Source organism: Octodon degus, unplaced genomic scaffold, assembly GCF_000260255.1.
Source record: "Octodon degus isolate 3935 unplaced genomic scaffold, OctDeg1.0 scaffold00129, whole genome shotgun sequence".
Classification (NCBI taxonomy): domain Eukaryota; kingdom Metazoa; phylum Chordata; class Mammalia; order Rodentia; family Octodontidae; genus Octodon; species Octodon degus.
Window position 1 is genome coordinate 1,538,250 of NW_004524705.1, and position 18,550 is coordinate 1,556,799.

The 18,550-nt window shown below is 49.8% G+C and overlaps 1 protein-coding gene across 1 annotated transcript in view; it reads right to left on the reverse strand.

Moving 5' to 3' along the window:
* Acot12 (acyl-CoA thioesterase 12) overlaps positions 1–18,550 on the reverse strand; it is a 44,423-nt gene that overhangs the window by 16,469 nt on the left and 9,404 nt on the right. Inside the window, exons 4-5 of the mRNA XM_012516846.2 lie at positions 9,419–9,520; positions 6,466–6,601 (exon numbers count right to left, since the gene is read on the reverse strand). Of these exons, the coding sequence (XP_012372300.1) occupies positions 6,466–6,601; positions 9,419–9,520 (238 nt within the window). The remainder of the gene's footprint in view (positions 1–6,465; positions 6,602–9,418; positions 9,521–18,550) is intronic.

Below are 18,550 nucleotides of genomic sequence, written 5' to 3' on the forward strand. Positions count from 1 at the left end.
AAGATCAGGGTCGTCAGCAAGCTCTGACCACGAGGCGAGGGGCTCCCCAGGGTGCCTGCAGGACAGAGGACAGTCCTGGTACTCAGCACAGGAAACACTGCCCAGATCCTGCCCCTGCCCAGCCCACTGGAGCAGAGGCCGGCTCGCTTCAGCCCAGGGCTTTCCTTGGTAGTGGTTCCCGGAGCCGCCCTCCTCCGCGGGCAGTCAGCACGCGTGCAGGACGCACCTTCACCCTTGCCGTGGTCCTCTTCCCTTGACAGGCCCATCTCTATGTTTCCTACCCTCTGTGCTGTCTTTAGCTCTTGTGTTTATGCTTTGTGTTTCTCACATAAGAGAAACCACGTGATATTTGCGCCGTGTCTGATTTATTTCGTTTAGCACTGTGGTCTCATATGCACCCATGTCCCCACAGACGACCCCAGGTTATCCTTCTTTATGGCAGAGCAATGCTGCGCTGTGTGAAAACCCTTTTCTTGGCCCATTCATCTGAGGACCTGTTACTGCCCTGCACAGAGTCCAGGATTTGTCAGTTGCTAGTGGTCCACGGAATGGAACACAAAGGCCACGTTCAAGGCTTAGCTACGGTAGTAGTGCTGCTATAAACATGGTGTGCGTGGATCACTTAATCCAGTGTATGCAGCTCCTTCAGGAAGAAGCCTAGAAGAGGAGTAGCTGGGCACCATGGAACTTCTAGCTTTAGTCTCTTGCACAATGTCCAAGTGAGTTCATAGAGGTGGTGGTGTTGGTGGGGAAGGTCCAGGCAGGGCAGTGCAGGGCGGGAATGCTGGGTGATGAGCCCACGTGTGTACACTTAGTCACGCTTCTTGAGTTGTGTGCAGTACACTTAGGCTGCTAGCTGTGTCCGGTTATGCTTCACTATAGCTACTGAAGATGAAGGGACCCCGGGGACCGGTGTGCCCGCGATGGACACAGTTTCAGAGGAGAAGACGCCCGCCCCTCTACCCCAAGTCCCCGTCTTCTGAACCAGGTCTGCTCATTTGCCGCCACACTGGTTTTCCCTCTGAGCAACTGAGAGATCCTGCTCTGTGCAGGGCAGTAACAGGTCCTCAGCTGCTTCCTGCATCACCCATGAGTCACCACTGGGGAGAGGGTGGAAATCTGGGGCCCATCTGGGCCTGAAGCCACAGGCAGAGCTGAGTGGCAGCCTGCGTGAGCACCGTCCGTGTGCCAGGAGCAGGGGATAACGGCCGGTCCCAAGTCAGTGCCACCTGGAGACCAGGAAGTGTGGCCACGGTGACCTTTAACCCCACTTCTCACGGAGTTGTTCAATTCGTAATTAATGGGTGGCCTTTTAATTCTTTTTTCCCTTTTGTTCCATTGAGTTGCTTCCTTAAAACATGCATTAACACAGTTGCTAATTTCCTCATTGTGATAAAAGACAGCACTTTCTTGATCCTGGAAGAGCCCAACACCTGGATCTCAGATCCTTTCTGGTTCTTCCCACCCCATCCCAGTCACAGGCCAGAGGTCAAAACCAACAACCTTGCCACAGCAGTGAATACAAGGTTCTGTAGAACATCAGTGGCCTGAGGTTCCTGTGGGAAGCCTAGATCCCTCCCGTGGCCTCTGGTAACCCAATGGGCCCCGCCTGTGGCTCCCTCCCCACCACATCTGGATGGACGGGGGCGCCACCCTGCTCCTGTCCCACGGTCTCTCCTGCTCTGTCTCCCTGCGCTCCAGCTATCCAGGCTTGCCTGGGTTGCTCTCACGAAACACTGCCTTTGCCACTGGGACACGCACGGTACATGGCCATCCGGACACTGTACACCTCTGTCCCTTCCCAGCCACCACTGCCCTTCTTCTTTACCTCGGTTCTGCCCTACTGGCCTGCCACAGTGCACCCTAAGAGCTGCACCTTCCCCTGCAGGCTCCTGCTCAGCTGTGCAATCTCATATTATCTGACCCCTAGTCCTGAGCTGTTTGCAGGAGAGATTGTGCACATTCCACTGCAATATGGAGACCTCAATACGGCTGGCCAGTCGTACTTGTGAAGTGAATGCAGGACGGCAGCTGCGCCCCGCGGCGTGATTCACCTCGCACGACCGGCGCCCCTCTCACGGGGTAGCTGCGTGCACTGCTGAGGGCTGCTCATGGGAGTGCCCACTCTGCCCTGGTCCTGCTCACAGAGTGTAACCAGACACTTGCTGCTTCCCAGTGTAGCGAGTGTTAAATGGTGTTTGGTTTGCTTATAGTCTGCATCTCACGGTCGTGAATGAGGTGCCGCGTCCTCTCTTCCATACAGAGCGGCCTCTTGTCATCTCTCCGTGAGCTGCCTCTGTGTCACAACTTCCAGGGTCGCTCCTCCCGCTCAGCTGGGTGTGCTGGGCATCTCGCGTCCTGCGTGGGTCTGCTGCCTCTCCGGCCGTTTCCCATTTCTGTACCCGCTGGCTCTATCTTGGGTGATTCCCTCAGGTGTCGTGCGTGAGGCAGGCCTGGTGGCTCAGGTCTGCAATGCAGCATTCTGTGAGGCTGAGGCAGCAGGGTTACAACTCTGAGCCCAGCCTAGGCAATTTAGCTGGACCTCGTCCCAAATAAATGCAAAATATAAAAGGGCTGGGGGTGTAGCTCAGCGCAAGGGCCCTGGGTTTAATGCCAGTACCAGAAAACAAAAGTAAACAGATAAATGTTAAAATATCCAGTATGCCATGATATTTAATATTTCAGTCACTAAATTTAGAATTTTAATTACTGTCTTTCACAGAAATTCCCTGCCCAAGGCTCTAGGTTGTCTTCCTGTCCATGGACCACACTTTGATACTCTCTTGTTTTTTACCTCCTGGTGATAGTCTACTTCTAGTTCCTTGCGTGGTCAATCATACCACCGTTGTGGGCCACCCCAGGGCCCTGTAGTCTTTGCCTGGGGTCCTCCTGCCCGGACCTCAGCAGTGGGGACTCTCAGGGTGCGTGCTGCTCCGTCACCATCCCCCGAAGCCTGGAAGTGGGGTCTGCCCTGCTCTACTCTGCTCCCCAGCTCACACGGGCCCCAACCCCAGAGCTGCGCCAGCGGAGCAGCCCGGCCCCGCTAGAGCCCTTGCAGGGAGAAGCCTCGACTCAGTCCTGGTGCGGCCCACAGACCCAAGTGTCTGGCCCCGCAGTGCTCCAGACTCATGCCAGCCCAGAGTCCTTCGCCTCACGTGTGTGTCCTTTCGAGCCACTTCTAACAGCACCATTTTTCTGACTGCTGAGATGGATTTGCAAAATCCATATGGAAATCATAGTTTTGCCAGACTTGGAGGCTACCACATTGCTGTAATCAAAACTAAACAGCTTCCCAAAGAGATTTCAGAAAGATTTCAAAATCTCTCCCTCCCTTTCCCCTTCTCCTCTCCTCCTCTTTCCTTTTCCTTCTTTTTCTCCTTCTGTTTCTAAGGACTGAACCCAGGAAGTGTTGAACTACTTCTTCAGAGTTTGATTTATTTTTACTGTGAGACACAGAATCTGTAACCTGCCCACACTGGCTTTAAACGGGATCTTCCTGCCTCAGTCTCCTATACAGGTGGGGTTACAGGTGTGCCACCAAGTCAGGCTCACCAGTCAGTCTTTTAAAAGACTGATTTTATTAGATGGCACCCTAAGTAGCATTGGTTGAGATTTTTTCAGCCTAATATTATTTACCCAAATATTACAGATTTTTGCTCAAAATAAATCATTACAAGCTATCTCTAAAATGTATTGTTAAATTAAAAACATCAGGTATATAACTATTTGTTATCTTATCAATGTGTGTGTGTGTGTGTGTGAGAGAGAGAGAGAGAGACAGAGAGACAGAGAGACAGAGAGACAGAGAGACAGAGAGGTAGAGACAGAAGGAGAGAGCACTATCAGTGGCTGCAAGCTGTGGCACACAGATGGTAGAAAGCTTTGCTTTTTAACTGTATTCCTCCTCATACCTCTTGAATTTTTCACCCTATACATGTACTATCTATTTAAAAATAATTGTGACATTTTAAAAATTGAAAAAATATGAGGTACTGTAAAGCCTCAAATGCAAGGCAGCATCTCCCTCTCGGGGAGTGGCTGGGGAACAGCTACTCGCTAGGAGCACCTCTAGCGCGCTCAGGGACGAGAGAAGGCGGGGGCTGGGCTGGGGGCGGAGTGCACATGTCAGCCACGGCTGGAGCAGGCCAGGAACACAGCTAGCCTCAGGGTTCAGAGCGCAGCCCGGCTCTGGCTGGGCTTGCACAGCGAGCAGACCTGAGGCTTCTGCAGGCTTTGGGGGGCAGGCCTGACATCTGTACTTTGCATGCATTAGAGTTGCGTCGTCGGCCTGCGTGGACAGCGCTGCAGCCGTCTCCCCACTGCAGGTCAGGGCCTCTGCCCGAGCGGAAGCCTTTCGGCCTCTCCTTTTCATTGTGCGGGCGTGGAAGAAATGCACAGGAGGAGACGCTTAGGCGTCCGATTCCTTACTGAAAAACAGTTGTAAGGGCCAGTTTGCAAAGACGTTATAGTAGAAATCAAAAGTCAATCAGCAGCCTGTGGCGATGCTGAGACAGGCTGTGCTTGCCCTGCTCGCCACCTAATTGGATGGCTAAGCTCAGTTCACCTGGACTGTCTCTGTCCAGCTGCCTCTCCCAGATAGCCGGCTCTGTCACCCTGGTCACGTGCAGCTGCTGCAGTGTTTGTGTTTTCCTGCTTAAACTCTGAATCTATCTAGTTTATAGTGCAGCTTGCTTCAAGGACTTTATACTTCACGCCCAGAACAGACCGTCCCAGTCTCGGATGGATTCCACTCTACCTGCTCCGCTCCAGCTCCTCCGCCACTAACGATAAACAATTCCCTTTAGGAAACCTGCTTAGAACAAATCTGCCCGGCACACAGGCCTCGACTCCTGGCATCCGTACAAATCCTGTAATAGCCAGCTACCAGCTTTGTACTTCCTGCTTGCGAACTGTATGTAAACTGAACTCAAATCTGAGTCTGGGCTGTTGATTGGAAATGTTCCAGCCAGCCCCACAGCATTACCCGGGTCATCTTCCAAACTCCTCGGCATGGAACGTTTTCCTTGCAGTTCTGGATTTTTCCTGACACATTGTGATTAAATGCTTCACACTTTAAGTTTCCCCAGCATGCCATACTTTCAAACAATGACCCAAAGCAGAAAGAAACATGGTCCCTGAAAGTCCTTAAAAAGCTGCCCTCGGTGTTTCCCTCTTTTCTTCTCCCAGTGTGAGTCTGGGGTCAGCTTTCCCACAGTCCTGTCCATCTGAGTGCAGCCCTCCCGCTCCGGAAGCTCGCCTCAGCAGCAGCAACCTGCCACAGCCTGCAGAAAGCAGGGGCCACCAAGATGGATTCTTGGGAGCGGCAGGGAGGGGCAGGGCAGCCTGCACACTCCGCCCTTCATAATGCCCAGGTCTGGGCTCAGCGTCTGCAAGCGAAGCTGGCTTGCCGGTCTCCTCCACCACTGGGCCATGAAAGTTAGGAAAATTTCCAAAAAGAAAATGCAACCAACAGAGTTTGGTTCTATTCAGAGGGATGGCGACCGCTCTGTTTCAGGCCAGGTTTAATGAAGTCTTCTTGGTTTTCTAGTGGCTCTTTCTACTTTCTCCTTACAAATGCAGGGAGTGCCATCTCAACAAGGACAACAGGGGTTTAAAAAGTCATGCTTGTGTGGACACTCTTGCCCAGCCATGGGAGAGCAAGGCTTGCATTCTCTGCTGCCACCCGGGAGAGCTGCTTGTTAGGCCCAGGCTGAAGATCCTGTCTGTCCCTTCAGTTGTTTCCCGGGCTTCCCAGTGAGAGCTCAGCAGGCTCCATGTGGGCTTGCTGCTGTTTGGGTTTTTATGCATGGCTGTCTGGGCTGCCCTCAGTCATCCCCACAGTAACACTATTTCATTGCTTGAGTGAGGGATGCGTCTGCAACATGTTCATGCTGCGGCTGTCTTTACCAGGGTGACTCGCTATTCTGAGCACAGTCGCAGAACGATGCGGACCTCATTGCCTTAACACACCTTAGCAATGAGCCTTGCTCTTTCCACGGTAGGCAAGCAAATAGCATTCCAGGTGCCAGCAGCACAGGCCTGGCAGGAGTCACCCGTTTCTCCTAGAACCAACTTGTCTCCTGTAATGGCCTCTCTGTGGTCCAGGTAAGTCTGGACTCATGACCCCGAATTACTGGAAAACAATGCCCTTGACCTTGAGCCCCCATCAGCCTGACCAGTTTCATTCGCTGAAGCAGAACTCTGGGAAGGCCTCTTTTCCACCACAGAAGGCTTCCCTCACCCAGAATCTGAATGCTGACTTGCAGGACCGCTATCTGTCTGGTCCTTGTGTCGCCTCCCCGCCCCTGACATTCTCCAGCGCAGGGAGGATTTTGGGGTCCCACCACTGTCAGCGTGGTGAGCCCCTGTCTTCTCTAGTCCCTGGGTTCACAGCAGCCTAGGGCCGAAGTATAGGTGAAATTCCCTTCGCTTGCACCCGGGGACCCCGGGACAACACTGACTGACCTTCAAACTTGCCGTTTTCTTCCATCAAACTCTGAAAGGTGTCTTCATGCTGCAGTCGAACTTTCCTTCGCTCAGAAGCCAGATCATGTTCCACACGATCTTGTTCAGTCAGGAGTCTGACTGGTTTTAAGTGAATCTGGAGAAAGAAAAACATTGGTCTTTCGTCTCCTAATGTTTTAAAAAAATTTTTATTGGTATGTTTTAGACAGACATATTAATATGTTTTAGATAACATTCGTCATAGAGAATTTGTACCTGTAGATGATCTATCTTGCTTCCTTTCCCTCATTTCATCGCCTTGCTAAATTATAAAAGCACACTATACATTTCACAAAATAAACTATACACTACATAATTTGTAACTCATGCATCTAAGGGTATTTTCATAGAACATATACTGGCTAAAATTTTCCTTCAAATATTTTTAAATTTAAGAAAGTTAGCATAGGATTACTTTGTCCAAGTGTCCCTCTTTTATGTACTAAAGATGCACTTCAATAATTATCCTTGTTTATTTTTCTTTTTTGTGGTGCTGAGGATTAAAACTAGGTTTTCCTCTATTTTCCTTGATTTAGAAAAATTTTCAACAGACAAGAAGATATGAATTCTTCAGCTGGATGAAGGTAGGCAGGGATGGTGACTGTGCCAAATTTTTATCAAGGAATATTTCCTATCTTTTGCAAAAGGGGAGGAAATGGAGAGGATCTAGAGAAATTATCTCGCACAAGAGATACTCCCAATTGGGGGTTTCATCATACAATAAAAACGCTGTCTACTAGAGTGACTGATGATATGTCAAATCAAAGCTCTAAGTGACTTCTAGAAACCTGGACCTCTGGAGCTAAGGTACTAAGGGGTCACCTTTGCCCCAGATGGCAACCAGCTGAACCTGCGCAAAGGGCACCTGGGCCTGTGCCTGACCCTTGGCCCAGACAAGCATCAAATAAGCCAGTGACTCACCCTAGGTGGCTTCAGGCCATGCTCCCTGGACCCCAGGTCCAACCCAGTCAGGAACGTGCTGAATGACAGCCAATTTTGTTCTGGACTAAACTCACTTTACACAGAAAGCCAGTGGCCCTGTTGGTTCAAAGCAAACTATCCTTTTTGTACAGTGCCTTGCTACTGCTCAGAAGAGCTGCTGAGCAAGAACGTCACTGACTAGGCAAGAAGGCAGTGCAGGCATGTGCTTTACAAGGAGGCTGTCTGAGCCACCGGTTCAGGCCACACCGAAAGGTGCTGACTTCCCCGGAAGGCCCCTTGGAAGGCTCCTCTCTGCGCAAGGACAGGCTTGGATGTGGGCTGAGGGGAGGACGGCTCTCTCTCTCCATCTGATGCTGTCAGATGCCATGTATGCCCTCCTGTCACCTGCTTTCAGATGTGAGACTCTGTAGCCACCCCAAATCTCTCATTCTCCAGAGTTTAGAGATCAGGGGAGACTCCAGGGAAAACAGTGAGTGCAGGGAGGCCTAAGCCGGTGCCTCAGACATGCACAAACTGTAGGAACCTTGGGCTGCTTTGTCCGTGTCCCCAGTCCTGGTCATTCCTTCCAGGGTCAGATGGGGTCTCAGTGCTGTTTTAAGCTACCTTTCTGTGGTGGCCAGTGATGCTGGACATTCCTTCATGTGTTTACTGGCCCAGCAGGCGTCATTCTCCTGAGAAGTGTCTATTCATTTCTGTTGCTCATGCTTTAGCTGGGTCTTTACGGGTGTGTCCTTTGTTCCAATCTCTGTTCTTCCAACTTTGCATGTCCTGGTAGCTGTGCTTCAAGAAACGCAAGCAGCTGGTGGGACTGTGGTTTGGGAAGAAGCAATGGAGTTCCCAGACACAAAGTGGAGGGCACTTGGGCAGGACAGCCAGGCTTCCAGGCACTGGCTGCGTCCGCATGTGCGCAGGGGACGAGTGGCTGGCACCCAGGGCCTGCAGGGCCACACAGGAATCATCGCCTGGCCCAGGTTCTGTGGAAGAAATGTGGAGAGGGACGCAGGGGCTTGGGCCACTTCCAGGCGTAGGTGGAGAAGCCACCGTGCACGCTCAGAGCTCCCTTGGAGGAAGATATTTACGTTCCAAAGCAAGCATCATATTTAAACAATGCTCCAAGTGAGCGCGGGCCGGGTCCCAGGCTCCAGGCCCTGCACAGGCGCGGATAGGGCACCTTCCTTGCAGCCTACAGGCGCGCAGTGGTCTGCAGCTGCCGGTGGCCAGGCTCGTGCACTGGGACTCTGGTGCTCAGAGGGGGTGCCCCCCGCACCAGGCCCCAAGCCTTATTTTTATTTATTATTATTATTATTATTTTGGTGCCAAGGACCGAACCCAGGGCTTCCAGCTTGCTAGGCAAGCATTCTACCGCTGAGCCAGATCCCCAGCCCCTCAAGGCTTATTTTTAAACTCAACAACAATTTTCCTTGGGATATAAGAAAATGACTGGACAAAACATACAACTACTTGCTATACTACTCCTGCTTTTTAAAACATTTTTTAACTCAATTTTGAGTTATACAACTACAAAAGAAAAGAACCAAAGTAGTAATATTTCCAAGACACTGATGTGGCCTTTGGATCATTTAGAACTAAATATTTCAGCTGGCTGCAGAGGTGCACACCTGCAATTGGAGGGTTACGGGAGGCTGAGGCAGGAGGGTCCTAAGACCTGGCCTCCAGTTAGGCAAATTAGTAAGACCCTCTTTCAGAACAAATATAAAGGGGCTGCGATGTAGTTTAGGACAGTGGCCAGTACCACTAAAAAGTGTATGTTTTTCTCTTTCATGGACTGAGCACGTCTTCTTTTCTCTGAGGAGCTTAGTACTCAGTATTGCGAGGCTACTGCAGACAGACAGCTTCACAGTGAATACCGGTAAGTAAGCGACTGGGAGAAAGCGAGCCTCAGAACAAGAAGAAACAATTCTGACGCGGCTCTCCCTGCGTCCCTGGCCTACACGAAGAGAAAAAGATTTACCTTTTCATCTCCAACTGGTTTGGCCACAAATGTAGAGAAGGCGACACTAACGAGTTTCTCAGTGCCGGTGAGCGTGTCCTGAACCATGACTTTGATGCTGATCTAAAGGAAAAGGGGAGAAGCAAACCTTCAGCTGGCAGGAGGCAAACAGTGGAGCGTCCAAAATCTGGCAATGTACTTCATCAATCTTATCTTTTGTTTTTAAAACCGAAATAGCACTTTAATTACTTTTAAGCAATACTGCTCTTTGAAAATGTTGTACACAATTAGACAGATGTCTTTTTTTCTGGCAAAAGAAAATTTATACGCTTAGAGTGAAAAAACCGTGGGATCTGGTTCTTCACAGTAAATATTACACGTAGTTTAGTCACCCATACAACGTACATCATTAATTTTTAGGTGGATCTTCTTCCTGTTGTACACGCACACACACACACACACACACACACACGCTCGTATGCGTGCGTGTGTATGCACACGATGCTTTTATAGCTGTCTGTGCTTTTCTACCCGGGCATGGCGGCAGATGGCAGGTCACCACTGGCAGAGCGCACAGCTGAAGACAAGGTGCTCGTGACTGCACTGAGCTGTATGGAAGCGTCTGCCTGCATATCTTCTGATTTCCACCACCGGGATGGCCCGGGCAGGACTCACGTCACACGCTGCTGGGCTTCCTCACTGTGCTTCTCTGGAGCAGTGAGACAGCGGCTGAGGCGCTCTGAGGTGCCCTGGGCTGGACCCCGCCCCCGCCCCGTGAAGGGCTCGGGCGCCCGCCTCCCCTTGGGTCTGCTCTGCGCAGGACATGGAGTCTCTGGGACTTAAGCGATACTGTCTTCCTGGAGTGGTGCCAACCTCGGGCACCTTGGGGCATCAGTGCGATCAGTGATGACAGGCATGTTTCCACCTCTGTACCAGGTACACCGAGTACGGAAGCAACAACCTATGACTCACTTGCGGGCCCTTAAAACACAAATGAGTACTTGCTGGATAGAGTCTAAGATAACTGGAGGTACGTGAGCCACATTTAGCCCATCTATTCCCAGCCTCCCAGCTCACCCTCATGCTCCATAGCTTTCAATTCAGAGAAATAGTAAATGGAAAGTGAAATAAAATATCTAAGAGTACAAACAAGCAAAGCCTAAGCCCGGCGAATTTCTCCGTACCGTGCAAGTACGACTGGAGTGACATCCCATAAAAACACCTGGAGAAGTGGATAAAGCACAAGCAGCCATTGCACACACAGGGACGTGCGAGTGGCAAGACTGTGCTCCAGGGAGGGCAGAGAGGAAGGAGCACTGCCTCTGCCCGCTCTCCCCGAAGGTGACTCCCAGACTAGCTCATGGAGGGAGCCCTCACTGCTGAGTGGAGAAGCTGGAAACCAAGGCGACCAAGGCAGCCACGGGGCAGACCAAGGCAGCCACGGGGCAGACAGCAGAGAGCGGGAAGCTACAGGAAGGGGATCTTCGACAGAAGGAGTCTATTGGTCTCTGCGAGGCCTGCGGCTGGAACCAGTCTGCATGCACACAAGGCAAGACCTCAACAGGCTTCAGACAAGAGCAACTTCTGAGAAGTAAATAATGTGAACAAGGTGAGCTTCATATCCACTGGAGACTCTCCTGAGTTCTCTCCATCCTGACCTCATTGAACATGTGACACACACATGCACACACACATGTATACACACATGTGCATACATACACACACACCTCAAAAGATGCCAGTCTAGAAAAGGGACCAGATTACCCTACAAGAAAGACTATTGTAGCTCTTCACTAAAAGAGGTCAAAATGGCCTTTGGGGATCAAACTAACTTAGCAGCAGTATCAGCCCGCTGCCAAAAGTCTGGCACTCATTTTGTAGAAATACAGCAAAAATCTCACTGAACAAGGCACAATTCACAGTGTTTATCACCACATTAAAATTGATTAAATACAAGAAAATTATAAGGTGCACGTAGCAGAAACAGAACATCGTGACAGAAATGATGGAAGGACCAGAAAAGGACATCAAAGCACCAAGTACTTCACGGGACTGAGAATACCTGAGCCAACACACGTCGTGTGGGAGGGGGAGGGCGAGGCCAGACAGCAGGTGCTTCCGCTTTGCATCCCACAGCCTCTGCTCAGCCGCTGGCCACTGGTGGTGTCACGTGGCCGCAGAACACACTGACCTAAGGCAGCAGGTGTGGCTGTGCCCCGCAACTTACTCATAAAACTGCACAGTGCAGTGGGCCAGGGCTGCTCGAGGGTGGCCAGCAAGCATAGCGCAGGGGTCCGAGGCCAGAGAGAAAAGGGCCAGGAGCCAGATACAGTCCCCAAGCCATGCCTTCGGGACTCACCGCGCACAGCCGAGACTGCGCCTCACTAACCTGACTCATATGAGCACAACGAAGAGAGAAACGCAAATGGAGAAGATACTCGAATGGGACTGAAAACTACCGTAGCCGAAGTGAAAATACCCCACAAGAGCGTGACCAGATAGGGTGCTGTGGAAATAAAGATCCACGGAGCTGACGGCTGCTACGGAGAGGGAAGGAGAGGGGGTGCAGAAAGCCATAAACAGCGCCAGTGACGAGCGGGACGCCAATCCACGGTCTAAAATTCTAAGCTAGAAAAGAATACGGCGCACAGGGCATAGAAAACTGTGTGAAGACACACGTTAGCTGAATAAAATTCCCAATCTGTTAAAAACTATAGATCTATAGTTCTAGTAGCTTAAAAAAACCCAAGCAGAATTAATTGTGAAGGTGATCATAAGTTATATCACAATGGAATTACCGAAAATACACAGCCAAAGAATACAGAGCAACCAAATTTTTAAAATGTACACATGCTTTGGGTGAAGAGCAAGCGTCAGCATACCGACAGACCTCTGGGGAAACTACGCAGGCGCCGAGGTGGTGGAGACGCAGTTTAAAGGGCCGTATGAGGGCACCACTGTCAAGCCAGAACTCTGTACCCGGGAAACCATCTTCCAACACAACAGGGACACGGTGGCACCTCCCCACGGATAAAGCTGGAGCAACTCAGCACCAGGTTTTCTGCATGAGAAATGTTAAAGGCCTCTTCCGACAGAGCGCAATGACATCAAGGGGACTTGGAGCACACAGGACACGAAAAGCGCTACAAGTGGCAGATCGGAGGAAGGGATAGAATATATTTCCCTCATTTCAGATCTCTTTAAAAGGTAACTGACTCTGTAAAGCAAAATATTAACGGTGTGCTGTGGGACGGACGCTGTGTGAGGAGGGGCAGGCTGCGAGGACAACAGCACAAAGGAAGGGCATGCATTCTGTAAACCCAAAAACAAACACTAAAAAAAAAATCAAAACATGTGGCTAAAACACCAGTGTGAAGATAAGATAGATTACTAAAAATTACTCATTTTAAAAATAAGAGAAAAGAACAAAAAAACCGGGACAAATAGAAAACAAACACTAGATGACAGCTTTAAACCATGTCATGGCAATAGGCATGATAAGTTAAAATAATTTAAAGACCGAGTGACATCAACTTGCCTGGGCCGAGAGGTACCCAGGGGTCGGTGAGGCGCAGTCTCGGCTGTGCGCGGTGAGTCCCGAAGGCATGGCTTGGGGACTGTATCTGGCTCCTGGCCCTTTCCTCTCTGGCCTCGGACCCCTGCGCTATGCTTCCTGGCCACCCTCGAGCAGCCCTGGCCCACTGCACCGTCCACCATGCCGTGGAGCCAGCGGGCCACGGACGAGTTCTCGAGGGCTGTAAGCCAAATGACCCTCGCCTCTTTGAGCGGCAGAGGGCAGGTATTTGGCCCCAGGAATGAGAAAGCTGAGTAATCCCATGTCAGGTAGAAGGCAGACTGTCAGACCAGAGAGAACACAACATCTAAACCTACGTTCATTAAGAAACAATATGTGAAATATGTAAACAAAGGAGGGCAAGAGAGGAAGAGAGGTGGGAAAAGACTGCACAAATACAAATGGACAGAAAGCTGGTACCGCTGCTTATTGGATAAAGTAGATTTTAAAACAAAAAGTGGAGGTACAAAGGCTGATGTCATAGTCATGGCTAAGTGGTTAATCATCATCAGGGTTGAGTAATCAGGAAGAACCAACGATGTGAAATGTGTTTGCATCCAATAGCAAAGCCTGGAAATATATTCAGTAAACAGTACTGGAGATGAAAAGACAAGCACACAAGACCACAGGTACACTGAACACCTCATTCCTTTTCAGAACATGAGGGAACAAATAAAACAACCAAGAACAGGGATGACCCTACCATCGCGCTGAATCACAATAGCCTCGTGACACCTGTGGTGTGCCTCGCTCGCCAGGAGCAGAACACACAAGCTCTCTAGGTACACACAGAACACTTACCCAGATAGGCCTCCATGTCAGCAGATGAATGCCTATCAGCTTAACAAATTGGAATTACATGAGTTATGGTCTTTTCCTACAAAAGAATTAGTTTAGAAACCAATAACATTACAGTATTTCGAAGGTTGTTAGGTTTTTCTGGCATGGCAGACAAGCAGAAGTGAAAGAAAGTGAGGAGGGGACCCTTTATTGCCATTGAGGAGAACGTGGAAAGGATCAGTGGCAGGAGCGCAGGGGATCCTCTGACCTGAGACAGGACGCCTGAGGCTTCACTGGCCTTGCTAGGGGAGGAGTTTGTGCGGCGGGGTCAGTGACACGCAAGGAGCTGACTGGGCTCTCCCTTGTATGGGCAGGAAAGGAGTCCAGGACTGGGGTAGGGACGAAGGGGGAAGTGGGCATTGGGAAGGTGAGCTCTTGTATTGGGATTCAGCCAGCTGAATCAGGGTCATGATAATTTAGCAGTTTGTACTTGGGCTGCAACCTATCAAAAGTCATCACCAAAGATTTGGAAATCAAACAGCACACACCAAAAGAACCCGAAGGCAAAGAAAAAGTCAGGAAGGGAAAGGAAACCAACTGAAAAAAGCAAAAAAAAGCCCCGAAAAAAAATTAAGGGTTGAAAAGGTTCCAACTTAAAAAAAAAAAAAAACAGAAAAACTTACTGGATGTGCTGGGCTTCTACCCTGACTCTAAAAAAGAAAGGCAAATTAAACCTAAAACAAATCGGACAATGGGAATAATGCTAAAGATGGTGACAGGAATGAAAAAATCATGCTGAGTGAGGTAAACTAGGAACCACTACATACCACATCGTTCTCTTTACATAAAATCCAATAAAGGAGGACAACAGAGTTATCTAAAGTAGACAAGTGGGCGTCAGGCCTTGGAGACTCTGGGTGCCAATGGGTTCCCAAGGGGCATGGAGAAAATGTGGTTATGATGGGAATAGTTTATGTCTCCAATAATAGTGGATACTCAACTATGTAACTTTGTTCACACCTATCAAAATATGTAATTAAAATGGGTAGATTTTAAAATTGTGCAATCTCAATGAAACGAATTTTAAAAACATATTCTAGAGAAAAAGAACCCCTTCTTGTCTTTCTTAACACAAGTGCTCCACTATTATGCGGCGGACTTGCATCATCAGCCCTGTAGAGGAGGGAAGAGACTTCATCAAGGAGTAAGAGACTCCCTGGAGGCAGGGTGACACCAGCAGCATTCCTGCTTGCTTTGGGTTCAGGGTGAAGGCAGTGATGTTTTAATTTTTATTTTGTATTTTTTAGGGAAGGTCTACAGGGTGTTCAGGGTCTCATTACTAGATCACACTCACAGTGATCCGCCTGTTTACAGCCTCCCAAGAGCTGGGATTACAGGTGCGCACCGCCACACCCAGTCTCAATCTCCATCTCAGCACGCCCCGGGGTGGGGGGCTGGTGCAGCAGGCCGGGAGATCGAATGGAGGTGCTTTAATCTGCTGAGCTATTTGGCCAGCCCAGTAATGTTTTTATACTCAGAAAATAACTCCTGGCCTCATTTATGACAAAGAACAGAAATGAAATGGATGCTCTGGAAGGAGATGTCCAGTTTGTACAAGTAAAAAATAAGAATACTGAGTCACTGCATTGGTTGTTGGACTAAGAGGATTTGCGATGTGGCTTGGCAACAAGTTCATCTGCATTTTGCTTCTGTCCAGAGACCTTGCCTGAGACTAAAACACAGTGGACTAGTTAATCTTACCAAAAAAAAAAAAAAAATCTGAAGGAAGTCAAATATTGAGACAGTGACATGGCTGTTGTTGGGGGATTTTAGCCAGATTTATGTTAAAAATCAAGAGCAAAGAGTCCAGCAAGATGATTGAAAATGTTGTGAGTCTGGCCAAAAGGAAGCTCCAATGAAGCTGTGAAATGCAAAGACAGAGCTGAGAGGATCTCCACTGCCGAGAAGGACCAGGAGAGCAGAGAAGAGGTCCCGAGGGCAACACAGGAGGTGGCAGGCTCTCGCCCTTTGCAGCCTCAGAATGGCCAGGGTGAGGGACTTTGCACTGAGGAGAAAGCTGCAGAGCCCCATGTTCCGGAAAGGAGGTGGCGGCCACACCAGATTGCAGAATGGCACCTACTTAGAGAAATTGTTCCTCAGAATCAGGGTCAGAGTGCTCAGCAATCCAGGCAGTCGACCCCGCAGCCAAGAGAGAGGAGAGCCTGGCTAGTGCTCCAGCTGGCAGCAGCCCCTGGCATCATCCACGTGGCCCTGGTTTTAGGCGCATGCAGAATGCAGGCGTTCTGAGGTTCAGAAGGCTTCCACCTAGATTTGTGAAGAAGGCCTGGGAGGCCGGGCAGTGTGCCCCTGAGCGGGCAGTGTGTGAAGCTGTGAGTGAGAAGCCTACTCAGTGGAAACCCCAGAAGTTTGAAAAAGCCAAAAACGAGGATCATCTAAGGAGAGCTGCAAGGAGAGAGCAAAGCAGGCCTGAGACAGAAGCCGAGGGAGCTACCAGCAGGAGCGCCGCAGGGTGGAGCCGTGTAAGGCTTTTGGAGCTCACAACTCACTACAGGCTGCATCAGATATTCCACGTGGAACTACAGGACTTAATGCTTGCCCATCCGGATTTTGGACTTGTGTTGGTCCCAGTGGTTTGTATCCTGATGTGTACACCTTTTGGAGTGGCAGTGTTTATCTTGTGCCTTTGAATGTTAGATGTCTTTAACTTTTCTTTTGTCCAGGGGCTCACAGTTGAGAGTTTGCCTTGGATCTTGGAGAAGACTTGGTACTTGGACTTCTCAGCACTGCTGTTAGGACTTTGACAACTCTTAGAGATGGACTAAAATACCTTTTGCATAAAGGGATGTGCGGGAGTATTTGGGGGGTACCCAGGGCCAAAATGTCATGGTTCTAATGCAATACAGTGTTAAAGTTGTAAAATGTTAATAAGCCTGTCTATGAACCTGGAAATTGGTTTAAGGAATGTTGTTGCCAGGTTGACAAGGTGTAGATTGCACTGGGTGACACACTGCGTCAACTTGAGAAGCTTAGGAGTTTAGTTAAGTGGCTCAGCAAGAGCCAGGAATCTTAGTTGTAAACATCCTCATCCCGCGCAAGAGGAAGGCGTGGAGGCTGTGTGAGTTCTCCAGCCCAGCCCCGGGTCGCTGATTTGTAACGTAAGGAGGGGAAAGAGGCTGGCTAGAGGCCGCAGGGCTGCCCTTCGCTTTACAGCTCTTTGCTGTTTTCTGCTGCCGGGAGCGGCTGCCCTCTGCCGTGTGCCACTCTGCCTGGGAGCCCGCAGAGTATAGACTGGAACCTCCACAAACTGTGAGCTAAATGAACCTTCCCTTCCTTAATTTTGGGTGTTGGGTATTTTGTCCCAGAAACCAGTAAAAAAATAACTGAAATAATCACCATCTAGATTTAGAAAAAGCAAGACAAACAGCAACAGCAGCAACGAAACAGGAAGTGTGCACCCATGGCAGAAGCGATGACAAGCCCTAGCTGCCGCCTGGGGGGAGGGGATGTCACAGAGCGAGAGCAAAGCCACCAGAGGGGTGGCCAAGGGCTCAGGCCTAGCAAGCCAGTTGGGCCAGAATTTATTTTCCTCAGAATCAGAAAGAAATCTGTACCTTCAAATTAATTGGATTTTTTCCCCTAGCTTTCAGGGAACCTTTCTTTAAAAATTCCAGCCTGTGTCAAAAAATAGAAGAATAAGGAGAAAAGGACCCTTTGTCCCTGTTTGGGCTTACAAAAGAGCAGGCCTTAGCCATTTCCTCCCGAAGGGGACATGTGCGCTCCTCAAAAGGGAGGCCACACCCTGGCATCTGGGGGCGAAGGTCCAGAGCTCCCAGCCGACAAGTCGGGGTCTTGTTAGAACTTCTACTGACAAGGCTTACTGTCGGTATTTTTTCCTGTTTTTCCTCTTTAATTTCTTTGGCTGCTTTGTGGCCTGAGCATTTGGCTACTGGTGGGAAGTAACCACACTGGGCGAAGCCGTTGCGGCAGACACAGACATTGCCAGAGCAGCTCTGTTATGGCTGAGCTGTGCCCACCTTCCCAGAAGACGCTGTGGGCTGACACCCAGGTCCAGAGCGCCCTCATTATCCCAGAAGGCGACTTTATTTTGGAAGAGCAATCATTGCAGATGTAATTATTTAAGGTGTGGATGAACTAGGATTGTTTTATAGTCCAGTGCTGCTATCTTTTAAAAAGTGGAAGGGCCAGGGAGATAGCTCAGTGGAATAGATGCTTGCCTGGCAAGTACAAGGTACTGAGTTTGATACCTGGTACCACACACACACACACACACACACACACACACACACATTTAAAAATGGAAAAAATTGAACACACTCACAGGGCACACAAGGCAACGGAGAAAGAGCACGGGCAATGCACGCAGCAATTCTACAGGCCAGGCACATGATTGTGAGCAAACCAGGGAGCTAGGAGGCATGCATGCAATAGATTCCACTAACACTGTCAGAAAAAATAATCCTGCCGACCCCTGTGCTTGGGCCTCGACCTCTAGACCCATGACACGAGGTGCTTCTGTGTTTGCGTCCCTGGCTGCGGCCTTGGCCTCCGCAGTGAGAGGAAGCGCACCACATGCTTTTCGTTTCCTGGGTCACTGACTGCCACCACTCAGCCAAGGCTGCATCCTGCACGCTTTCTGCTTCTTTTGCTCAGGAAAAGACTTCAAGAGCCATAAGAACGGCATTTCAGAACCGTGATAGAAGAAGAGCACATGGATGTAGATGAGAAATGCTCTAAACTTATTTTCTTGCTAAAGCCCC